This window comes from Falco peregrinus, chromosome 19 (assembly GCF_023634155.1).
Source record: "Falco peregrinus isolate bFalPer1 chromosome 19, bFalPer1.pri, whole genome shotgun sequence".
Classification (NCBI taxonomy): Eukaryota; Metazoa; Chordata; class Aves; order Falconiformes; family Falconidae; genus Falco; species Falco peregrinus.
In genome coordinates this window covers 3544178-3561407 of record NC_073740.1, presented here as the reverse complement: position 1 = coordinate 3561407, position 17230 = coordinate 3544178, and the positions used below count along the sequence as shown (strand labels likewise).

At 58.3% G+C, this 17230-nt stretch overlaps 2 protein-coding genes across 14 annotated transcripts in view; one reads left to right on the top strand and one right to left on the bottom strand.

Moving 5' to 3' along the window:
* Nucleotides 1–4211: 4211 nt before the first annotated feature.
* Nucleotides 4212–7568, bottom strand: C19H1orf43 (chromosome 19 C1orf43 homolog). The gene is made up of 7 exons (XM_055791875.1): nt 7429–7568; nt 6276–6377; nt 5903–6011; nt 5601–5654; nt 5135–5301; nt 4972–5030; nt 4212–4557 (listed from the first exon to the last, which is right to left on the bottom strand). The coding sequence occupies exons 1-7, from the start codon at nt 7495–7497 to the stop codon at nt 4359–4361; spliced, it is 759 nt and encodes a 252-aa protein (XP_055647850.1). The 5' UTR covers nt 7498–7568; the 3' UTR covers nt 4212–4358.
* A 97-nt stretch (nt 7569–7665) lies between these two features.
* UBAP2L (ubiquitin associated protein 2 like) overlaps nt 7666–17230 on the top strand; it is a 30839-nt gene continuing 21274 nt past the window's right edge. For 6 of the 13 annotated variants that reach the window (XM_055791854.1, XM_055791852.1, XM_055791851.1 and 3 more), the window contains exons 1-8: nt 7666–7751; nt 11614–11743; nt 12325–12402; nt 12777–12887; nt 15410–15578; nt 15893–15988; nt 16732–16777; nt 17045–17157. In XM_055791854.1, coding sequence (XP_055647829.1) covers nt 11654–11743; nt 12325–12402; nt 12777–12887; nt 15410–15578; nt 15893–15988; nt 16732–16777; nt 17045–17157 — 703 coding nt within the window. In that variant the 5' untranslated portion in view covers nt 7666–7751; nt 11614–11653. Of the gene's footprint in view, nt 7787–11613; nt 11744–12324; nt 12403–12776; nt 12912–15409; nt 15579–15892; nt 15989–16731; nt 16778–17044; nt 17158–17230 lie in introns of all 13 variants that reach the window. The other 7 variants (XM_055791853.1, XM_055791850.1, XM_055791844.1 and 4 more) reach the window with 2 other exon arrangements.

Genomic DNA, 17230 nt, shown 5'->3' with positions numbered 1-17230 from the left:
CTGGAGCTCAGTTGCTGCAAGAGAAGGAGAGAAGGAGAGGCTGAGAGCTGGGGGGGGGGCATTCCTCACCGTCTGCCCGGGCAGGACACCCCAGGCACCGCGCAGGTGGCACTGCGATGACCGGGGTGTCCGGAGCCCACCGGGGCAGCGGCCCCAGCACTGGGATGCGCTGGGGTCCTGTGGCCAAGCCCTGAGGCATCCTGCAGCAGGGACAAAGCCAGAGCAGGGCAGTGCTGGCACAGTCCCCACGGCATGGCACAGCACACCATGACACACCATGGTGCAGCATGGCACAGGCTGGCACGGCATGGCATGGCACAGCACGGCACACCATGGCACACCACGCCATGGCACACAATGGCACAGCGTGGCATGGCACAGCACGGCACAGCACGGCACACCATGGCACACCACGCCATGGCACACAGTGGCACAGCATGGCATGGCACAGCACGGCACACCATGGCACACCACGCCATGGCACACAATGGCACAGCGTGGCATGGCACAGCACGGCACAGCACGGCACACCACGCCATGGCACACTATGGCACAGCATGGCATGGGTTGGCACGGCACAGCACAGCTCGGCACAGCAGGCAGCGCTGCCCACCCATCCCTGCCCACCGAGGGGACCCCACGTCCGCCACTGCCTTACCTGGGCCGGCTCGGGGGGCTCCTCGGTGGTCTGGCTCGGGGGCCGCCCAGCCGCCGTTTATAACCGCGCTCAGCTGCACCCGGCGGGGGGACACGGCCGGCGAGCGCCCTGGCCCCGTGCACGTGGCCTCGTTCCCATTAATTACCACCCATCGACGTCCCCCTGCCCCCTCTGCAGACCCCCGTGCCCTTGCCGCCGAGCGCTGCCGGTCGATACGGGTCGATGGCCCTGTGCCGCCTGCTCCTGCCCCCGGTCACACTCCGCCATCATTAGTGGGGCCGTCGATACTGGGAGCCGGCCCCGTCCCAGTGGGCTCCGCGCTGCTGAGGGGCTGTGTGTGACCCTGCCCAAGGACGAGCCCCGGCTGGCGCTGGGGGGCTGTGCCCCGTGTCCCCATCCCCTTGCTTTGGGGAAGCCATGGGGACCCCCTGTCCGCAGGAGTGGTCCCTCCGTGGGGCAGCCGAAGGAGGTGACCGTCTGTCACCCTGCCCCATCTGTGTGGATGTGCCCCCCCCCCCCCGTGTGGGCACAGCTGGGTGACAAAGCAGGAACCCTGACCTCTCTGGGGTGGCTGTTGGGACCTGGCCAGCCACGAGGGCACGTGGGGTGTCTGGGGGTGCCGGGGGCACATGTCTCCCTGCGCCGTGCCGGTGCTTCGCCACAGCGGGACCCCCCCGACTTTGGGAAGGGTGTTGGGGGCTCTGCAGGGCCCCAAACTTTGGGGGGCCAGTGGGGCAGCCAGAGCTCTGAGCGCCACCGGGGACCAGGGGCTCCAGCGCCCACGGGGGCAGCAGAGCCATGCAGGGAGGGTGGCGGTGGGGACGGCAGGGACACATGTGGCAGGAGCGGGGGGCACGGGCGGGGGGAGGCTGATGTGATGCGGTCCGACAGCCGCACTAATGAAGGGCCATGGGCTGGGGCTGCCGGCCCAGCGCCCCCAGCCCTGTCAATAAGCGGAGCCAGGGCCGGCACTGATGGGCCCTGGGGCTGGGAGACACCAAGGTCGGGCACAGGCAGCGGGGACAGGACGCGGGGGACAGGAGCCCCCCTCGTTGGGCAGCAGTTGGGGGTTCAGGGGTGCCCGGGCAGGGAATGGAGCCAGAAAAGAGCCCCCCCAGCCTGGCTGGGCTCCTCATCCCGCTGCTGCAGGGCTGTGCCGCGTGGCCGCCGTGCCAGACACGCGTGGCCGATGCCAGCAGCGCGGTGGGCACCCGTGTCGCCAGCGGGATCAGGCATGGAGCACCCACTGGCAGAGCCATGCCGGCCATGCTGCCATCTCCTGGCGTGGCCACGGCTGGGACCGCGTGTGCAGGATCTGCTCCGGGTGGGATCACGGGCCGCGCTGCCAGATTCCCACCGCCGGGATCCTGTTGGGCTGCGCCGTCCCTCCACCTGTGCCCAGGGCTGGCCTGCGTCCCCGCGCGCCGCAGACGCGCCCCCCGTGTTTTATTCTCAGCCAGGGAGCGGGGCAGTGCCGGGTGGGTGCTGAGCCCACCCGGTCGGGCGCTCCCAGCCGCTCCACGCGCTGCCACAGCACCCCACGGGCCGCTGGCCCACAGCTGTGGGGACGGGGGGTGAGCAGGATGGGTGCTGGGGGAACACCGGTGCCTGCCTGCAGGGCTGAGCCCCGTCCCACCCCACCCCAGGGCTCCCCCTCGCCTGCTGCCCCCCAGCAGCAGGGGGGTCCGGCACCCCGGGGCTCCCTTTGCCCCGACTGCAACCGAAGCAACGCGCTTGGCAGGTCCACGGTTTAACCCGCACGAGGGGGGACGCTGTGCCCCGCTGTCCCCATGTGTCCCCAGCACAGCCCCCTGCCCCATCCCACCTCCTCCCAGCGCAGCGAGGGGATCTGGCTGCTTGCCAGCGCCATGGCCAGTGCCACTGGGCCACAGCTGCCCTCCGTGCCAGCCACACCCTTAAGGGCACCCCAGTGACCATTAATGGCACCCCAGTGACCGTTAAAGGCACCCCAGTAACCATTAATGGCACCCCAGTGACCGTTAAAGGCACCCCAGTGACCATTAATGGCAGCCCAGTGACCATTAATGGCACCCCAGTGACCGTTAAAGGCACCCCAGTGACTGTTAAAGGCACCCCAGTGACCATTAATGGCACCCCAGTGACCGTTAATGGCACCCCAGTGACCGTTAAAGGCACCCCAGTAACCATTAATGGCACCCCAGTGAGCATTAAAGGCACCCCAGTGACCGTTAAAGGCACCCCAGTAACCATTAATGGCACCCCAGTGACCGTTAATGGCACCCCAGTGAGCATTAATGGCACCCCAGTGAGCATTAAAGGCACCCCAGTGACCATTAAAGGCACCCCAGGGACCGTTAATGGCAGCCCAGTGAGCACTAATGGCACCCCAGTGACCATTAAAGGCACCCCAGGGACCGTTAATGGCACCCCAGTAACCATTAATGGCAGCCCAGTGAGCATTAAAGGCACCCCAGTGACCATTAAAGGCACCCCAGGGACCGTTAATGGCACCCCAGTAACCATTAATGGCAGCCCAGTGAGCATTAAAGGCACCCCAGTGACCGTTAATGGCACCCCAGTGACCGTTAATGGCACCCCAGTTACTGTTAATGACACCCCGGTGACCGTTAATGACACCCTGGTGACCGCGGCAGCGGCACGGGGACAGACGGAGCCCCAGATCTGGCAGGGAAGGGTTCCCCACAGTCAGAGGCCAACGGCACGCATCCCGCTCGGGGTTAACTGTCATTTTATTAAACAGCAATTAAAAAGAGTGCAGAGGCCCGGGTGAGGGGCAGGGGTCCTCGCCCCACGCGGGTACACGCTGCGGTGAGCGGTGAGCAGCGGGCACCGCCGGTCGGCCTGGCAGGACACAGATGTCAAGTTGGGGGCCACGAGCTTTCGCCCCCGGGGGCTTGGCAGCCACTGGCACCCGAGGCGCTGGTGAGAGTGGGAGGAAACACCCCCTTGGCAGGACAGACAGGACGTTCGAAGCTGGTATTTGTCTGCTCGAGACATCCCCAAATGCCCAGGTGCAGGAGAAAAAAAAAAAGAAAAAAAGAAGAGTAGAAACCGCAGCCCAAAGAGGCACCTCAGCCACGGCGGCTGAGAACTGGCCACCAAACTATTTACACTCCATCCAGGCACCCTGGTGCACGGCCCCGGCACACGGGCAGGCAGCGACGGCGCCGCAGGGAAAAGAGGATTCACCCTTTGGAAGGAACAGACGAGTGGCTCCAGAGCCTGAGACCCACACAGACAGGACGGACAGACAGCACCAGCTCCCACCGGCCGTCACGGGGCAAGAGGACAGGTGGAGGAGAGCGCTGGCTGGGATCGAGGTCTTTTTATAAATAAGCTAAAGCTAATCAGTTTATACACAGGGCCAGGGCTCCAAGACGTTGCTGGACTCGAAGCCTGAAGCGTGTCCCGAGGAGGCCGCGCGGGCCGATGCCCTCCAGGTCCATAGGCAGGTCCCTAGGCAGGCACACCGCTCCGAAACGCGCTCGCGGCGAGGGCCGAGCCCCGCCAGCCAGCCCAGCCTCTGCTGAGCGACGACCTCCGGCGCTGTGCAAGAGGGAGACCCCAGAGCGCAGCCGCTTCCTCCCGCCGCTGCCCGAAAGGCTCAACTGCGGCCAAAACCCACCCAGGACCCCAGCTGCGCCCGGCGAGGGGCTCCGCTGGCGGCAGGTCCCCGGAGCAGTGCTCCCTGCGCAGCTCACAGGGTGCTCTCCAGTGTGTTGTAGTTGTCCTTGAAGCTCTTCAGCTCCAGGAAGTGTTTGGCACGTTTGCTCTTCTGGTTGGAAGGCAGGTAGGTGACCTGGATGGTGGCGGGGTTGGAGACTTCGGAGGAAAGGGTGAGGTCCTTCGCTGCTGACTGGTGCTGCCGCTGGCTGCTGCCTCCCCGGGCCTTGGTCCTGCAGGGAGAGGAGAGGCCTCGTCACGGCTGCCGCCCGCCCCGGAGGAGCCGCTCGACCACCCCATCCGTCTGCCCGACACGAGGCAGATCTGCCCTCGGGACAACAGCGCTCACTGAGGTTTTGAAAACCAAGGGTGGGGGTGCCAGGCCCGGAGCCCACGCGAGGTCTCTGGCTCAAAGCGGCCGGCCCAAGCAGAAATGTGGTCTGTGACCAAGTGACAAACCCAAAAATGCATTAACAGACGGGCTGCAAGGAGTAAGGAAGCCTGGAAAGACGGCCAGGCGTAACAGCCCACGCCTGAGGCTGGGTTTTGCCCCAAAGCCCACCTCTGTTCCCACCTCCACAACGCGCTACTGGAGCCCAAGAACCCACCACCGCTCCCCACCTGCACCCCCAGGCACTGACACTTACATGTTTGCCAGCTCGTTCAGAGCATCCTGGTACTTCAGATATTCCGTTTTCCCAAAGACCTGGATGCAAACAGAAAAGACCATGGAAAACCCAGCCGAGGTGACAGCACAACCTCATCCAGCCGTCAGAGCAGGGGGCTGGGCGACGCAGCACCGGCGCTTACCCCAGTGCCGTAGCGGGCACTCTCGTACCCATCCAGCAAGGTGTCGATCAAGGCTTTGCGGATGCCTTTGAAGGAGGCGCTGGAATTCCGCAGTTCCAGCAAGTAGGCACAGAAGTTCTTCCCTATTAAAGATTTTGGGTACCGCCCCTCTGCGTGAAACGGGATTTCTGGAACAGAAAAAGGCACCATGCAACCGGCTGAAGGGCAGGTAAAAACGCCTCATTTTTTGGTGGCTAATTAAACCTCCCACCTCGTCTGCTGCCTCCATTTGCCGACTGCTCCCAATGCTGTGAGTAGAGCTGACCCTCAGGCTGCCAACCCCGGGTGGGAGGAGTGACTGCTCTCCCCAAAGCAGGACCTCGAGCCTTATGAGGCTGCTGACCGATGCGCCACATCTTATTCCCTCTACACACGGTCTCCCCCCACCCTTCTCTCTCCCCCCACTCCCACCCGGAGCTCCCCTTACCAGATGTTCTGATCGCATCCAGCGCCTTCATCCTGTACAGGTAGTTATAGCAGCCTGGCAAAGAGAAAAGCCACCGTGAAAGCTCTGCGGGAGGTGGCAGCGGGAGGGAGGTGGGGAGATCACAGAGGAGCAGAGCGCAGCGCCGCTGTCTCCTGTCGGCTCGCCAAACGCGATGTTGCAACGGGACAGGCAACAAGAGAGGCCGGTGCCGCAACTTGGTGACAGGAGAACGAGCTGCCGTAGTGGGAGAAGCACCAGACAGTGTCTCTGGTGGGCCCTGACGCGCCGTGAGAAGGGGGTACCTTGTGTCTCCAGCTGCAGAAGCCTGCTATCATCCTCAGCTAACAGCCGGGGCTCGTACTTGATGTCTTGTACCCTCGACAGGCGAATGTCGATTTCTTCCTTTAAATCCTGCATAGTGTGGGGGGAAAAAAACCCAAAACATTTACAGAGCGCTCACTCTGCCTGTGGGATCACAAGGATGATAACGGTCAAGTCCTGGGGGCCCTCCGAAATAAACCCGCTCTCTCTCCAGCTGCTCATCGCCACACCAAGGTGGCAGCTCCTGGAAATACCCAGTTTTGAAGCAGCCCCTGCCTGCCCTTCGGGGCACGGACGGATCCATGGGGGCAGGGGAAGGAGAGCACATCTCCTCACGGGGCCACACGCACCCACCTTGGGCGCGTGCTGTCCGACAGGCACATGGGGGCCGCGGCGGGACTTCATGGCGAAGCGCATGATCTGGCGTTTCACAAAGATGAACAGCAGCACAAAGACCTGGAGCGCCAACAGCGGGGACGGGGTCAGGTGTGCTGAGAATCCCCCCCCCCCCCCCCCCCCGCCAGGGTCTCACAGCCCCACGGACACCCTGGTCCCAGCCCCCCAGACCCCCCAAACTCGGCAAGCACAGGATTCCCTCTTCAGCCCATCAGGAACCCCACGGACACCCCAGCCTCCACAGAGGCTCCTACTCATGTCCTCTCCCTGCCCCACAGACACCAGGACCCCACAGGCACTCCGGCCCAACCCTGTAAGGACACCGAGTCTGGCTCCGCGGGGGCTCCCCATGGATACCCTGGGACATGTCCCAGTGGAGCTGTGTGGGCAGCTCAGGCCTGGCTTCACAGCGCCCCATGGACATCCCAGGATGGGCCTCAGAGGGACCCCACAGCACTCCAGGCCCAGCCCCACGGGAGTCCCACAGCCACCCCAGGATCAGCCTCACAGCGGCCCCACGGACACTCCAGCCCCACAGCCAGCCCAGCCCCACAGGAGCTCCATGGACACCCCAGGATCAGCCTCACAAAGTCTCCATGGACACTCCAAGCCCAGCCCCACAGCCATCCCAGCCCCTCAGCCACCCCAGGATCGCCTCACAGGAGCCCCGTGGACAGTCCAGGCCTAACCCCGCCGCCGTCCCAGTCCCATAAGAGCCCCACGCCCCGCCCCCCCCCCCAGGATCGGCCTCGCAGGGACCCCACGGACACCCCAGGATGGGCCCCCCCAGCCGCCCCAGGATCAGCCTCACAGGGGGCCCATGGACACCCCAGGCCCAGGCCCATCCCCACAGCTACCCCATCCCCACGGGAGCCCCACGGCCATCCCAGGATCGGTCTCACAGGGACCCCACGGACACCCCAGGATGGGCCCCCCAGCCGCCCCCGGATCGGCCTCACGGGGGCCCCACGGCCACCCCAGGCCCAAGCCCAGGCCCAGCCCCACAGCACCCCCCAGGATGGGCCTCACCGCCGCCCCGCAGACACCCCGAGCCCGCTTCCAGGGGCCCCCACCACGTCGCCCCGGCCACCCCCAGGCCCTTCCGGCTCACCAGGCTACCGTAGGCCATCACCAGCACCACGTTAACCCCGGAGAGCCAGTTACTGCCGGCCCCCGCCATCCCCGGCCCGGCCCGGGGCCGCACAACATGGCGGCCGCCGAAGCCACTCCGCGCCCTCCCCACGTGACAGCGAGCACCGCCCCTCCTCCTCACGTGACGCGGGGCGCGCGGCGTCACACGCCAGCAGGGCGCCCCCTTCCGCCGGCGCCCCTCCCCCGCATCACGTGGGTGAAGCCGGGCTGGCCCCGCCCCCGCGCCCTCATCACGTGATGGGGGCGGGCGCCGCTGGTAGTTGTCAGTGTGGTGAGACCCAGGTAAAGTTGGCTGCGCGGAGGCGGCGGCGGCTCCGGTAACTGCGCGCGGCCCCCTTTAAATCCCGCCCCCCCTCCTTGTCCCCGTCCCCGTCCTCCCCCCCCCCACCACCGCCGTACGCCCCCCTCGGCCCGCCCGGTCCCGCCGCCGCCTGGCCGCCCGGCCCCGCCGCTCCGGAGGCGGCCGCCGCGCCCCGCCGCTGCCGCCGGGCCCCGCGCGGCCTAGTGGGCCGGGCCGCAGCCGGGGGCTGGCGTAACGCGCGGCCGCCGCAGGTGAGGGCGGGCGGGCGGGCTGGAGGCGGGCGGAGGGGGGGGAATGGCGGCCGCGGCCATGAGGGCGGAAGCGGCCCGCGTTCGCCCGCCTCCCGGGTGCGGGCCCGGCCTGGCGCCGCGCCGCCGCGGGGGCTCCCGCGGGCCCGTTCCGCTTCCCCCTGGCCGCCCGCCTCCATTGTGTGCGGCGGGCCCGGGCGGCTCCGGCCCTGCCGCGCTCCCGGGGCCCGCCCGGCCCCCGCCGCCGGCAGTAACAATGGGAGCCGGGGCTCCGCGCCCGCCGCCAGGCCGCCGGCTGCTTCCCCTGGGGGGGGCCCTGCCGGTGGCGGCCGCTCGGTGCGGGGCGGCCCCCCTGGGCGATGCCGGTGCGGTGCTCCCGAGGCGATGCCGGCCCGCAAAGCCCGAGCCCCCCGCGGGATCCCCTTTGCTGCCTCGGGGCGCGCCCCCCGGGCGGGGGGCGGCATCGCCCGCCTGAGCCTTGCCCTAAAGCGCTGCAGGTCGGTGCCCAGCTGAGGGCTCTGGGGGCGTATCTGGGGGCAGCCCCCCAAAAATCTTGTGCTCTGCACGCACGGGAGCTGCGGGGCTTGCAGCTGCGGTGCGTTTGCTCCACAGGAAAAATCATAACCCGGATTAACTGGGCTCCTTCTGCGCTTCTTCTGCCCAGTGTTGCAGGAAAATCTGTTGCAGGAAAATCTTTCCCAAGGCTTTGCCCTCCGTGGTCCTTCGGAGCCTTTTGCACGTGTTAATTGAAATTTGTCAGAGGGGCATGAAAAGACAAATTTTTCTGTATTAACAGAGAAGGGAAACTGAGGCTGGGATGTGCAGGGGCTTGCCCAGCACCACCCAACAGGTCTAATGCAGCCGGGGATAGTGGATGTGACCGACAGATCCTTGTTCCAAAACTGTAACTTACCTGATATTTCTAATAAAATAAACAGTTTGTTACATTTTTGTATCACCTCTTTTTCCCGAGACTCCGCACTTCGTGTAGCTGAGACGCTCTCCTCTCTAGACGTTGAAGGCGAGTAGCGGTGTAGTCTGAAAAGGGGTAACGGCAAAGTGCGTCGCGGTTACTTGCAGCTTTCTTTGAAGAAAAGATGTTGTAACCTGTAGCTCTGAAGCTTCTTGTTTTCCCTAAATCCTGTACGGACGCATCGCTTTCCCGTTGTCTTGAAACAGAAGTGCTGGCCTGGTTTAACGCTGCTTCTCTGGTGTGGCTCAGCCACGGTTTGCTTTGGTTGGAGTCGCCCTTTTTTATGACATCTGGCTTGGTGAATATATATATGGGTTTGCTCTTTAAAAAAGACCAGAAAAAAAGAGGTAAAACACTTTTGATGAAGACTGCTTTGAACTGGTAAACTTGTAGTCTGGTTACTTCTCTGCGGGGCCAGTTCGAGTGTCTGGATGACCAAGATTTGCGGTGAAGCGTCGCCCGTGAGCTGTAGTAAAGTTATGATTGAGGAGTAAATTAGCAGCAGCCAAGTCCTCTTCCCTTAACGCAGCGCATGGGGCGTTGCGTGGGGATGCCCGCTTACCCGACAGTCTCTGCAGGGTCTGGGGCCCAGCTGATATTTTGATAACGGATGTTTTTCTTGTGTGTGTGTGTTTTGTTTTGTTTTGTTTTTATTTTACATGTTAAAGAAAAAACTGTCACGATTGAATTGTGGCAGAAATGCAGCTGGGCAGAGCAGAGCGTGGCAGCTGTTGAACAATGCCCAGCCACTGCACAAAGGTTCGGGGCCGCAGACTGCTGGAACTGTATCCTATTGAAATTGCAGATTAAGTTACTGCAAACGCGCAGGATTGCTTCCCTCTGGGCCTGCAGTTCTGCTGCCAAATTGGTTTAATATGACAACTTGTTTGTGCGTGAAACACTTAGAACTGGGAGAGACGTAGCAGTGGAGAGCGAAAATAAATACCGTGGGCAAGAAGCCTGCGTGGAGCGTGGGAGGGATGGCTGCTTAACCCGGGAGGCTTTGTCTGCTCTGCCTTGGGTGAAGCCTGGGCTTGGTGCTTTTCCTTAAATCTGCTCGGTGTCACCTGCACCTTGGGGGGTCCTGGTGACCAGGCAGGTAGCTTGGGTTCTTCTCTGATAAGAAACCGTGGTGCTGTGTAGCTGGAAAACTGTGGGTTTAAGTCGCTGCGAGGCATGGGTGGCCCCAAAACGCCAACTTTGGAGGTTTTGTGGGAGGAATTGTGCTTGAAAACTTGCCTGTGAAGGAAGGCTGGATGCTGATGGGAGCAGGAGCGGTGGCTCGCGACGGCATAGAGGTGCCATTAGGGTCTCCGTGCTCTTGGGGAGAGATGTCGCGGCCCACTTGAGTACTCCGCTCGCAGACCTTGACAAGAGACTCCCCGGTTCTCGCCAGGCTGTTTGCTAACCCCGCTGCTCAGCTCTCCCCGCTTTGTGCACCAGGTCTTGCTCTGTGCTGCCATGGTCGGTGTTCGCAAGCAGCGTTTCAGATCAAATCCTGCAGGTCGCATTTTCTTGCTCGGGTTTCCTCCCCGCTCTTCACGCTTTGTCTGTGGCTCCTTCCCCTGTCCCAAGCATCTACCTGCGGCACTGGCACCTGGAGCAGCCCCTGCTGCTTTGGAGGAAGGCGTTGCAGTCTTGTTAATGAAATCCAAAAATGTGAAGTTCACAATTACTGATATTTCGGCTGTTTGAAAGTAGCAAGTCCTGCCAAGTGCTGTGGGATGCGTCTGGCATCCCTTGTGCCTGGGAGATGATTGGCAGGGTAAAACTACTTAGTGCTGATCCCGTTCTAACCATCCGGGCTGGGCTCTTCCCCCGAAGCTCAGTGTGAGGTGTTAAAACTCCGCTTGCTTTGGATGTTCCGTGGCCTGAACTCTTACTAGGATTGTTTTGCCTCGAGCGGTTACCTAACAACGTTACTGGCTGTTATTTCTTGTTGACATCTAGTTCGGGTTTTTTGGTAGTTCTTTTAATACTCGGTAGAAGAAAACTTAATATTTCCAGTTCTGAGGAATAACTGAAGCAAGCAAAACCGGGCAGTTCTACAAGGGCGGTGTTTTTTTGAAATAATATCCCGCAAATCTGTTGCACCGCTTACTACTAGAGTGTTTTTGCTTCCCCTGCCCTGCTTTGAAGGCAGGAAAGGAGAAGGGAAAGTAGTAGATGTGTCTGAGGCTCTGAGGTGTTCTGCTCTCCAAGTGAAGTTCCTTTAGAGCTTTTTTCCCAAGCCTTCCTTGATATCTGGGTGATCGCTGTAGCCCTTTACAGCTCTGGTCACGGCAAATCCGTGCCAGCAGCAAGTCATTAAACCCTTCAGCCCGAGTGCTGCTGCTCCTGGGTCCCGATTACTCCCACCTGGACGCAGGTGATGTTTCATTTAGGATGCTCCACTGTGGTAGCGGTGGAGAAACTCTTGGGAAGTACAAGTGGCCTTTTAGTCTTGGGGGCACGTGGAAGTGGCAGGCTGGCCCGCCGTGCTTTTTGGGGAAGCAGCGGGGAGGGTGGGGGCCCACGACGGCTTTACCGTCTGCCTCACCCACATGCTGGTTCAGTCTTGGTCCTGCCTTTTGGTTTTGGTTTCTAACGGTCTGTTCTCTCTTCTCCCCTGACCCACCGCAGAGTTCTACCTTGTAAATACTGTTATTTGTATATACTGTAAATGATGACATCGGTGGGCACTAACCGAGCCCGGGGGAACTGGGAGCAGACACAGACACAGAGCCAGACACAGCACAAGCAGCGGCCGCAGGTAAGGGCAGCGTCCGTGGAAACCAGTTAGCTGGGAGGCGGAGAGCTGGCACTCCTGCCTGGCCCGCTGCTAGCACTTGGGCTTGGCCTAACGAACTTCTGGGTGCTGCTCCTCGCAGAGCCAGGTTAATTGGGCAGCCGCTAATGGTGGGGCTTCTCTACTGGTGTCTCCGAGTGGGGGCTGGGCTTGAGGTTTGGGTTTGCCTCCATCTGCCCGTTCCCCGTTTGCTCTCGTGAACGCGAGTGGCTGAGGAGCAGCCTGCAGTGGGTCTTGGCGTTCTGGTGGTGCTGAGGTCGGCTCAGAATGGACGGTTTCGGTGATTGCTGCTCACCTGGCGCCATGGGGCCATCCAGCAGTACCTCCCTTTCTTGCATACTCCCCCCGCACTCACTCCTCTCGGACTTTCTCTCTGAAGCTTTCCTCTTTCTGACCCTCATTTGCGCCTCCTTTTCATCATACTGATTCCCTTCCAGAAAGGAAGATCTCTCCAGAGATCTGAGGGAAGCGGCGTGGCCTTTGGAGAATGGTTTGTCGGAAACGCACTGCTCTAAACGTGCTCTCTCTACGTTCCGTTTCTTTAGGCCACTGCGGAACAGATTCGACTTGCACAGATGATTTCGGACCATAACGACGCTGACTTTGAGGAGAAGGTGAAACAAGTGAGTGTTGAAAGTGAAGGTGAACCCTGACGGGAAGCCACGGTCGATGTTGAGAGTACTGTGAGTGCTGGGAGGTGTGGGAGGGATGCGGCTGGCTGCTCCCTGAATTCCCTTGGTCCCCGGAACGCAGGGAACGGGTGTTATCCTGAGAAAAGGAGGTTGTAGGTTGGCTTGGGGTGAAACAACAGTGACCCACTCTCAGTTACTTGTTGAAGGGGGCGTAATTAAGCCGAGAAGGAGACTCCCAAACCCTGACATCTCTCTGTAGGATTTCTGGTTTGGGATTCAACTTGCTTGCCTCCTAAGAGATCCGTTGGGATTTTGGTGTGTTCTTGGTTTGGGACATGCTGACCATGGTGTGGTCTTCTTTGCAGCTGATCGACATCACAGGCAAGAACCAGGATGAGTGTGTGATTGCTCTGCACGACTGCAATGGGGATGTTAACAGAGCCATCAACGTGCTGCTGGAGGGCAATCCGGACACGGTAGGATTGGGTCCTGTAAATCTGGTGAGGCTTAGTTCAGTGTAACTGCGTATTTGGAGACGAGACATACAGTAATGTCTAGATAACGAGAACCAAAACGACTGAGTCGTTCCACAAGTAGCATGTAAAGTGTGATTGTGTCCTGGCTTCTTAACGCTGCTCTCTGTAGGCTTGCACAGAACGCGAGTGTGGCCAGCAGGCCCAAAGGGATAGAGGGGAAAACGCAATAAATCCTTTCCTTCCTATTCCTTTTGAATCCAAGCACTTTGACGACAGTACAGTGGCACCTGTGTAAGCCTTCACGCTGCTGTGAGTGTGAAGTAACTTGTGTTTTCCCACAAGGGCTGGGTGACCTGCGTTGAAAGGCAGGTATGTGTCAGCGGTGGTTCCTTGCTTGTTAGAGAAAAGCAGTTCTGCATCTCTGGCGCTAAATGTTCGCTTCCCAGCGATGCGCCGACTGCCTTGTGTGCCGCTGCCCGTGCCACCTTTTGGAAAATCTTTTTGCTGTTTGTTTGCTGTGGAGTTAGGCTCAACCGCTGTCACTCATGCGGGTGCCTTCTGAGGCAAGCCAAAGTCAGCTCTGAGAACAAGCGGGTGCTTGCTCAGGAGGAACCTTCTGACTGGTGTGTGGGATGTCGTTCGTTTTGTGACAAAGACAGCAGAGGTGCAAGATCTCTTACAGCCCAGTAAAAAGCCTACAAATATCAGAGCCCTCCAAACTGCTGCTGATCAAACGTATCCTCCCAGCGCCCTGCTTTGGCTGAAGCTGACTCAGCTCTTTATGGAGTTGAGACTCTAAATATCACTTCAGATTACTATGCATGAGTTCTTTTATTATTATTGCTATTAGTCCTTGAGTGTAGATGGAGGAGCGGGACATCTCGGACTATATTCTGTGTAACTGCTCCCCAGCGTCAGGTGCCTTGCTAGCTTGGGCACCAACCGAGTTCAACACAGTGCGCGCAAGCATTTTTCCTTGCCTTCAGAGAGCCCTTTCCATTGACAACTAAACAAAATAGCTGTTGAAAAATCCTTTCTAAAAGGATGATATCAATGTGCCTTGCTGAGGCAAAGCTTTGCCACAGCTCTTTATTTTCTTCCACCTCCCCTGCAACCGGTGGCTTCCAGTTAAACAACAAACTCCCGCTATCACAGCACCTGCATTTCCTAGATAACACGGTGCTCGTGAAAATAACATCCAGAATAGCGTGTGGCAGTGTTAATGTACCAGTACCTCCTTTATTCAAGCAGCTGAAATGCCCAGCAGTGTGAGAGATGCAGGGCGAGGCACGGTGACTGCAGAAGAGGCAGAACTGGAGTTGGCAGAGCAAAGCCCTCGGTGCCCGCCGCTTCTCCGGCCTTGGGGGGCCTGTGGGCCGGTACCCGCAGCACGGAGCGTGGGCAGTGGCTGTGCTGGAATTGGTCAAAGGTCTTGGAGCTGCTGCTGGCCTGGATTCAGCTTGTGCAGCAATCCCGTAAAGGGGATTTTCTGATAAGGAACAGACTTGCTAATTGCTCACATACTCCCGTGCTGATGAAGACAGCTCACCTGCTGAGCTCGTTACTCAGAACATACTGTATTTCAAACAGTAAAGGAGTTTGTGTGATCTTAGCATTAGGTTAGATTTGGCTTAAAATTACAGTATTCCAAGTAAATATTTTCCTGAATTTCCTTCTGAGCCAGATACCTATGGAGAGAGACTTCAGAAGCCTTGGGTTTAAAGGCAGTTTGTGCCTCTGTGGTTTGTTTGGTGTTTTTTTTTTTTTGTCACTGTCCCTGCATGTTGCCATCCAAAACCAGCTGTCTGCTTGTCTGCCGGTTATGTTTTCAGGTGTTTGTCAATGACTTGTGACTATTTTTAATTGTTCTAACAGTGTGTAGCATCAGTTTGAGTGTGAAACCACTGCAGTCTGTCATAAAATAAACCAGTGTGGCCCCATGGCAGTAAGCTGGAGTGCTTAACTTCTTACAGATGAACTTGGGATGACTTGAACTTGCTTGTTGAATTAATTCTGTGCTGCTCCTCTCCCTGTGAGCTGTTGCGTGGTGAGGAGTTTCGTTAAATCACTCTGCATCTGAGAGACTTAACTTGCCCTAAAATATTGACTGCAGAGCCCTTTGGAACGTTTACCTGGGTGATTCGGAGAGCTCTGCATAACAGTGACCTGTATGAAATCGCAGGGTTTGGTTTTTTCCCCTAAACAGGGTAAATTTGTCCATGCTTCGAACCTGAGTATTATGCCCACTCTGTTTAAGAGGTTTAGTAGATCTTTGCAGAAATAGAGTAACTCATCTTCTGTTATCTCAAACTGTGTGCCAGTCAGCTGTAAGAAAGCTTTCCTTGAAGGAAGAAGCTGTACTGTGTGTAGGCTGATAGACTTTAAAAAAATAAATAATGGGCTGGAAACCATTTTTCTGGTGACCTTTGTTGTATTCTCTGTAGCATGTTTAAATATATGTGTATTTGCGTCGCGCATCGATCAAACTATGATTAACTTCTTTCCCCTCTGCAAACCTTCAGCATTCCTGGGAAATGGTCGGGAAGAAGAAGGGTGTCTCAGGACAGAAGGAGAGTGGACAGACAGAACCCAGTGAAGAAAGCAAAGAAAACCGGGAGAGGGATCGGGATTTCAGCAGACGACGTGGCGGGCCACCGAGGCGGGGGCGAGGTGCCAGCCGTGGAAGAGAGTGTATGGACCTGCCCTTTAATAACACCCATAACACTTGGTGCCGCGTAAAGGCTGTCAGTAAAGCTTCTTGGGCAGGATGCATCTTTGAGGAGAGCCATCCCTCTGTGTGTGGCCATCTGTTTGAGGCTCCCCTGTCTGAAATGATTCCTTGGGTGATCACCCTCGATACCATCAGCTTAAATAAAAGGAGTTACGGGAGCGTTTGGCAGCGTGGTCTCCCGCATAGCCGCTGTGCTTTGGTGTTTGAGGTCTGGTCTATCCTCCCTAAAGCAGGATGGATCTTGAAATTGTCTTTGCCTCCTTCTGTCTTTCAGTTCGGGGCCAGGAGAATGGACTAGACGGTGGTAAGAGCGGAGGATCCTCTGGAAGAGGCACAGAAAGAGGGAGGCGGGGACGTGGCCGAGGCCGAGGTACACACAGGGTGGGAGGGCAGAGGGGGTGGGAGGCGAAGAATTACGTTAGCGTATCTTATCTCCTACGTGAGGTTTGAAAGCTGCTTACGGGAAGAATTGCCAAACTGAAAATAAGCACTTGGTTTTTCTGTCCTTAGGCTTGCGCTTAGTACTTACACATGGCCTCCCCATCTTAAGCACGCTAGAAACCGCATCTAGTTCTTCTGTCCCATCTGTGCAGTTGAAAACAAAACAAAAAACTTTATTGTATAGCGGTGGGAAGTTAAAAAAACTAATGCAACAATTTGGCAGGTGGGCCAATTGCTTGTTAGCCACAGCGTCTGGATCCTCCTCGTTCTTGCACGTGTATCTGAGTCCTGTTGCTCTGTAAATGTTTGCCATGGGTTTTAACTATTTTAGCAGCAGAAATTCATTCTTCCGCAAAATCCATGCCGCTCAGGAATTGTTGCTGAGGACACACGCTGCAGAAATCAGAACCTGGGGTCCGGTACTTGTAGTTTGTGCCAGCGGGAAGCCTTGTCTGAGCCTGGAATTTTTTATAATTGCTAATTACACTGCCAGCCAGCTGAGGTCATTCCCATACATGTAAAGACACTGCTGGAAATCCTATCAGCTCGGGAAGATCCTTACCACTTTCATATTCTGGCCATCAGGACTCCATATGTTGTTCAAATGTTTCTTTTCGTGGTGGTGCAGAGCCAAGAGAGGTGCTCAGCAGTGCATGTGTGGATATTTTACAGGTGGCTCTGGAAGGCGAGGGGGAAGATTTTCTGCCCAGGGCATGGGGTAAGTGTCAGTGGTACAAACTGCAGCATAGTAGTGTTTGCGTCAGTCGTTTGTGTTCCAATTTTCCGTGTGTTTTTTTTGTTAGTAAAGCCAAAACTGCATCATATTAACTGAAATTTGGAATTGCCGGTGTAGCTAAAGCTTCCCTCTGCTGAGAGCAATGGCTTTGGAGACTCTTTGAGATGCGTCATGGTCTGAATAAAATCAGTTGCTTTTCAAATGCTTAAGGAGAGGGAGTAAAAATTTCCATCCTCGTATTTCTTACAGAACTTTCAACCCCGCTGACTACGCTGAGCCAGCCGGCGCGGATGAGAACTATGGGAATAGCAACAACAACACATGGAACAACACTGGCAGCTTTGAGCCGGATGATGGCACAAGTAAGTGGGCTCGGAGCACGCGATCGCTGTGGTGTATTTTTTTTAGAGGGTAAGTGGATTTAGTGTCCATCCA

What these genes read in the sequence shown, in the direction of transcription:
- C19H1orf43 (XM_055791875.1), bottom strand. Translation starts at nt 7,497, where the DNA reads ATGGCGGGGGCCGGCAGTAACTGGCTCTCCGGGGTTAACGTGGTGCTG. An exon ending in GTGCCCGCTACGGCACTGGG is followed by an intron (nt 5,031 to 5,134) that starts GTAAGCGCCGGT and finishes GTTTGCATCCAG; the next exon opens with GTCTTTGGGAAAACGGAATA. An exon ending in CTGAACGAGCTGGCAAACAT is followed by an intron (nt 4,558 to 4,971) that starts GTAAGTGTCAGT and finishes CTCTCCCTGCAG; the next exon opens with GACCAAGGCCCGGGGAGGCA.